This window comes from Aplysia californica, unplaced genomic scaffold, assembly GCF_000002075.1.
Source record: "Aplysia californica isolate F4 #8 unplaced genomic scaffold, AplCal3.0 scaffold00048, whole genome shotgun sequence".
Classification (NCBI taxonomy): Eukaryota; Metazoa; Mollusca; class Gastropoda; order Aplysiida; family Aplysiidae; genus Aplysia; species Aplysia californica.
Window position 1 is genome coordinate 600,899 of NW_004797318.1, and position 6,188 is coordinate 607,086.

At 37.8% G+C, this 6,188-nt stretch overlaps 1 protein-coding gene across 1 annotated transcript in view; it reads left to right on the plus strand.

The window, feature by feature from the left end:
• Positions 1 to 4,346: 4,346 nt before the first annotated feature.
• Positions 4,347 to 6,188, plus strand: part of LOC106010977 (acetylcholinesterase-1-like) — a 10,909-nt gene continuing 9,067 nt past the window's right edge. The window contains exon 1 of the mRNA XM_013079329.1: positions 4,347 to 4,600. Within this exon, the coding sequence (XP_012934783.1) occupies positions 4,372 to 4,600 (229 nt within the window). The 5' untranslated portion in view covers positions 4,347 to 4,371. The remainder of the gene's footprint in view (positions 4,601 to 6,188) is intronic.

Consider the following 6,188-nt stretch of genomic DNA (forward strand, 5'->3'; position numbering starts at 1 on the left):
GTAAAACACAATAATGTGTTAGTAGCTTAAACTAGGTGAAAACAAAAACTAATAGATTATCACTATTATTAAAAGTGTAGCAACCGACCGCAAAGGTTGTTTTTTTCCAAAGCAGTAGGAAAAGAAAGAAACAAAAACGTTTTCAGCTTCTTAGAACATATTTTGGTTTGTGTACAATTTACCTGGGCAAAAATAGGTAATAAGATGCTAGCATCTATTGTAAAACATAATAAGGGTTTGGTAGTTTCACCTATGTATGGATAAAAACTAATGGACTATTACTGATATTAGAAGTGTAGAGGAAGCAGTATATAGCTTTACAAAACGCGTTTGTGTTTGGATAGAGTTTACAAGGGAAAATAAGGGTATAAAACGCTAAGTCTTGCACCTATCGTAAAATTTAATAATGTTTTTGTAGCTGTACCAAGGTATGAGAAAAATATAATAGATTATCACTATTATTAAAAGTGTAACGACCAACCGCAAATGTTTTTCAAAACAGTAGGAAGACAAAAAAAATAAAAAAGCTTACAGACTTTCAGAACACACTTGCGATTGAATACAGTTTCCCCTTGGAAAAATATCTTTTAAAATGCTTGCCCTTATGAAAAAACGCGATAAGTGTTGGTAGCTACAACTAGACATGGACAATAACTAATGGATTATCAATATAAAAGAAAAGTGTAACAACCGAACGGAATTTTTTTTTTCCAAACAGTAAGCAGATAAAGAATAAATTAATAATGATTTATATTCTAGCTTTTCACAACACACTTGGTTTTGGATATAATTTACAAGGGCAAAATTGGGTTTGGATACAGTTAACCTCAGCAAAAAGCTTATAAAATGCTTGCTCCAATGGTGAAACACGCTAGTATGTTAGTAGCTACAACTAGGCACGGACAAAATTAAATAGTTTATTACAATTAATGAAAGTGTAACGACCAACCGTAAAGATTTTTTGAAAAACTTGGACGACAAAAATACAGATTATACAGCTTTTCAGAGCACATTCGTGCTTGGATATACTTAAGCCTTGTAAACAAGCTCATACAATGTTTGCACGTATGGTAAAATACAATTATGTTTCGGTAGCTTCACCTAGATATGGATAAAAATAGACTATCACTCGTATTAAAATTGTAACGACCGACCGCGAAGGTGTTTCCAAAAAGTAGGAACAAAACGAAATAAAGACATTTATAGCTTACCGGAACCCTGATAGGTTTGGAAAGACTTTATCCTGGTAAAGAAGCTGATAAAATGCTTGCATCTATTAATAAAACATAATAATGTTTTTGTAGCTACACCTAGGTATAGAATAAAAACTAATAGATTATCACCATTATTAAAAGTATGAAGACCGATCGCAAAGGTTTTTCGAAGAAGTAGGAAGACGAAGAAATAAAGACGTACATAGCTTTTCAGAACGCGTTTGTGTTTAGATAGTTTGCTTTGGTAAATAAGGGTATAAAACAGTAAGTCCTGCACCTAAAGTAAAATTCAATAATGTTTTTGTAGCTACACCAAGGTGTGAGTAAAAAGTAATATGTTATCACTATTATAAAAAGTGTAACAACCGACCGAAAATGTTTTTCAAAACAATAGGAAGACAAAGAAATAAAGAAGCTTATAGATTTTCATAACACACTTGGGATTGAATACAGTTTACCTCAGCAAAACACCCGATAAAATGCTTGCACATATGGAAAAACACGATAAGTGTCGGTAGCTACAACTAGGCATGGACAAAAACTAATAGATTATAACTATAAATTAAATGGTTTGCAAGACCGAAAGCAAAGGTTTAAACAGTAGAAAAGTAAAGCAATAAAGATGTATAATATAGCTTTAGATAAACTTTATCCTGGTAAAGAAGCTCATAAAATGCTTTCGCAAATGGTACAACATAAGGGCATGGATATAGACTCACAGAAGATCACTATTATTTAAAGTGTAACGACCAGCCTCGCAGGTTTTTCAAAACAGGAAGACAAAGAAATAAAGATGTATTGTAGCTCTTCAGAACACAATGGGCTTGGATACAGTTAACCTGAGCAAAACAACTTATAAAGTGCTTGCATCTATGGTAAAACAATAATGTGTTAGTAGCTACAACTAAGCGTGAACAAAAACTAATAGATTATCACTATTATTAAAAGTGAAACGACCGACCGCCAGGAAAGTAATCTATTATATATTTGGCAACTTGGAAACACATGTGTCACCTTTCCTATAAAACTACGACAGCTACAGAGTTGAAAGTTGGCAAGTACCTGCAAAAAGATAGGTAGGTCCTTATGACGGAGCCCGATCTTTGAATTATTCATTTCTAGAATTTAGAAAAATATATTTGATGAAAAGTTACCGTCCTTCTTTGGCCTTTGTGATTTAGTCAACTGAGAAACGAAACAAATCTGTTCATTCCTGCTCGTTAACGTTCGCCTAAGAAACACGATTCAGGAGACAGGGGTGAGTAATTTTCGAGACTCACCAACGTGAAAACATGATCATGTGGTCGGCACCCAAAGAGTTGTTTTTAATATAGGGCCCAAAGAGAAAAACTGTTTTATTATTGACTCAGAATTTTTTGAAAAAGTATTTTTGTTTGGTCCCAAGCCTGCAAAAGGGCCATGCAATGTTTCGTGGGCACAGGTGAATTAGTCAATGAGCTAGAATTTTATTTTAACTGTCAGAGGAAAATGAACAGGCGAAATACACTGTCTCTGTGGTTTTGAAGACGTCGGTGTGTTCCTTTTACAGTGTAGCGGTATTTCTAAAATCATTTCTTCTACCTCCCCCGTCCACAACGCCCCCACCCCCTTTCTCTGTCTGTCTGTCTATCTGTCTGTCTGTCTGTCTGTCTGTCTGTCTGTCTGTCTGTCTGTCTGTCTGTCTGTCTGTCTGTCTCTCTCTCTCTCTCTCTCTCTCTCTCTCTCTCTCTCTCTCTCTCTCTCCACACACACACACACACACACACACACACACACTTCTTCTCCCTGTCCCCCCTGCTATATCTTAAGAACTAAGGGGTTGTCGACTGCTGGTCCTAAACCGCCTTTTCAACTTAATTTTACATATTTTTGTGCCTTTTATTAAGAGAGAGAGAGAGAGAGAGAGAGAGAGAGAGAGAGAGAGAGAGAGAGAGAGAGAGAGAGAGAGAGAGAGAGAGAGAGAGAGAGAGAGAGACAGAGACAGAGAAAGAGAGAGAGAGAGAGAGAGAGAGAGAGAGAGAGGGAGAGAGAGAGAGTGAGAGAGAGAAAGAGATAAAGAGAGAGAAAAAGAAAGAGAGTGAAAGAGATAGAAAGAGAGTGAGAGAGTGAGAGTGAGAGTGAGAGAGAGAGATACTCATTGTACATACCAGTACATTAGGAAATAAAAAGTCTTACCATGCACACGCAAACGGACACGCACACGGACGCACACACACACACACACACACATATAGACACACACACAAACACACACACACACACACACACACACACACACACGCACACGTACACGCAGACACACACATACACACATACTCTCTCTTAACCCCCCCCCACTCTCTCTCTCCCCCCTCTCTCTCTCTCTCTCTCTCTCTCTCTCTCTCTCTCTCTCTCTCTCTCTCCCTCCCTTTCGTGTTCAAATACAATCCAGTTATTTTCAATAATATGCAAACTTTACACCTTTTCACCCCACGCCAGTACCACAGTCCCGTTCTTTTCACATTCACTTCACATTCATCCGAATAATGTTTCACAGTGTTTGACTAAGACTCGTTTTACACAGTCCGTTCTGCCAACTACTTCGCCCCTCGGTTATTCAGACTTCAAGGACCCCAGTAAGGTCAGTGCGAATTCTCCTTCCTTTCTTTGGTTTCCTTACTATTAGATCTAGATAAAATTTAATTTGAATTTCATTTTATGAATATTTTCTTAACTTTACCCATAAAAGTAAATTATTCATTTCCCCCTTCCTAACTGAGCCTAGAAATTAAAAACAACAGTTTTTAAACCACGCAAAATAAAACAATAACAACTTTTGTAATAAAGTCTCATTTTATGTGCTCCTTGCTCTATACTTTAAAAATAATTTTTTGATCCGACTGCAATTGTTCAATCACATCCCTCCCGAAAAACAACAACTAAAACAACAGCAACAACAACAACAACAACAACAACAACAACAACAACACAAAACAAACAAACATAAATTTCACACTTCTCTCTCCATCCCTCTCTTTTGTCTGTTTGACTTTCTTCACTTTCTCTCACTGTTTTCTCCCCTCTTTCTCCCTTATCTATCTATCTATCTATCTATCTATCTATCTATCTATCTATCTATCTATCTATCCATTCAGGGTTCGCCAATCATTGCCCAAAGATGTGGACTTCGACTACGCTCGCCGTCCTATGTGGCTGCACTTTCCTGCTCACAGGACCTGGTTTTGCCAACGGTCAACTGGTCACCTCATTCTCTGGAACCTACCAGGGTTCCACTCTTACTGGAGACAACGGTCAGCCATACAACGCTTTTCGGGGAATCCCTTATGCGGAACCGCCCACTGGCGACTTGAGGTTCAAGAAAACTGTGCCCATAGCACCCTTTTTTGGTGAGGATATTTCCACGTTTTATTTGCTGTAGTAAATGTTTTAGGGCACTTGAAACACATTAAGTCATGAAAGGGCAAAAGATTAGAGTTGTTACGGGGGCTCTGGTGGCCTAGAGACTAAGGTGTTCGCTTCTCATTCAAAGGTCCCGGGTTCGAATTCGAATAGCGACGGAAAAATTTTCTTCTCTAAAATTGCCTCCTTTCACCTCTTTTCCTGCTCTCTAGCAATGCTTTGTGGTGTGCTTTCGTCTCCACTTTCTGCCCCCACCCCCTCACCCCCCCTGGGCTTCTGACTCTTTCTGCAGCCTTTCTACTGCTACTCCTTGGTTCCTTCTTACTGCTGTCTTTCAGCCCCACCCCTGATCTTCGGGTAGGAAAGATCTACACCTATTCTTCTCGGACAAGGGCGCACAATCTCGGAGGTCCCGTGTGCAAGTTGCTCATGTTAAAGATCCCTTAGAGGTCTAAAATCGATAAGAGTAGGCTTCGGCCGCCAAAATTCAAAATTTTGTACCAACTGAAAATATTTAATGTGTCCCGCTCGCTCATATAACATAATGCAATTGCGAAGGCCGCAAAACACAACAAACAAATAATTAAAAGCTGTTACAAGTGAGTAACAAACACAAAAAAGGAGAGATAAGGACAGTTTCATAACATATGTTAGAGAGGAAATATAATTTTTTTTTCATTTACCCCACACAGGTGTATATAAAGCGCTTTAATATTTCGGCATACAAAAGATCACGTTGTTTTATTCATTTATTATTATTATTATTATTATTATTATTATTATTATTATTATTATTATTATTATTATTATTATCTGTCTTGTTTTTTATCAGCGTTTAAGAATGTTATATTAAAATTATTAATTACTATTACTATTATTCTATCTTATTTTTTAAAGTTTATATTTTACAGGTAGCATGCCGGGTTGAACTGGGGAGGGTTGTACTGTTAGGAAGTATAATAGGGGGGCTCCCCCCCCTCCCCCTGGGTAAAGTGGTTTCATTGTATTGCGATGACTCCACTCGCCCCGGGACGGTGAGTCGTCAAACAGGTCAACCCACAAGCCGTGGTAGCCTACTTATTATTTTCGATTAGCAATCCGGTTGAAAACAATCCATGAGATAAAAGTATACTAAATAGGGAATGTCCAACAAAAATCAACGTAGTTGAACACATATTAAGAAAGGACTAAACTTACAGATGCAAACACACAAACACAACCCCCATAAAGCAAAATATGTATCTTTATCCCTTCTACCAACTCGTCTGGGCCCAGTTGTTTAGGTACTAATAGTGACAAAGTCACCACTATGGCATGAGACTTCGTGCATACTTTCGGAACCTTCGGTTCTTAAGTGAGTTCAGATGACTCGGCAAAGGAGCGGGACAGAGGGTGCCAACATCATGACTCGAAAGAGCTGAGGAATCTAGGACTAACATGATCTAAATAATTAACTACTACCCAGTGGTTCTAACCATCTCCAGTTGGGGCTATGGCAAAACTTGGATGTGTAACTTACCAATGAACGTCATAAGAGTGAAGAAACATATTTATTTATTTATTTATTTATTTATT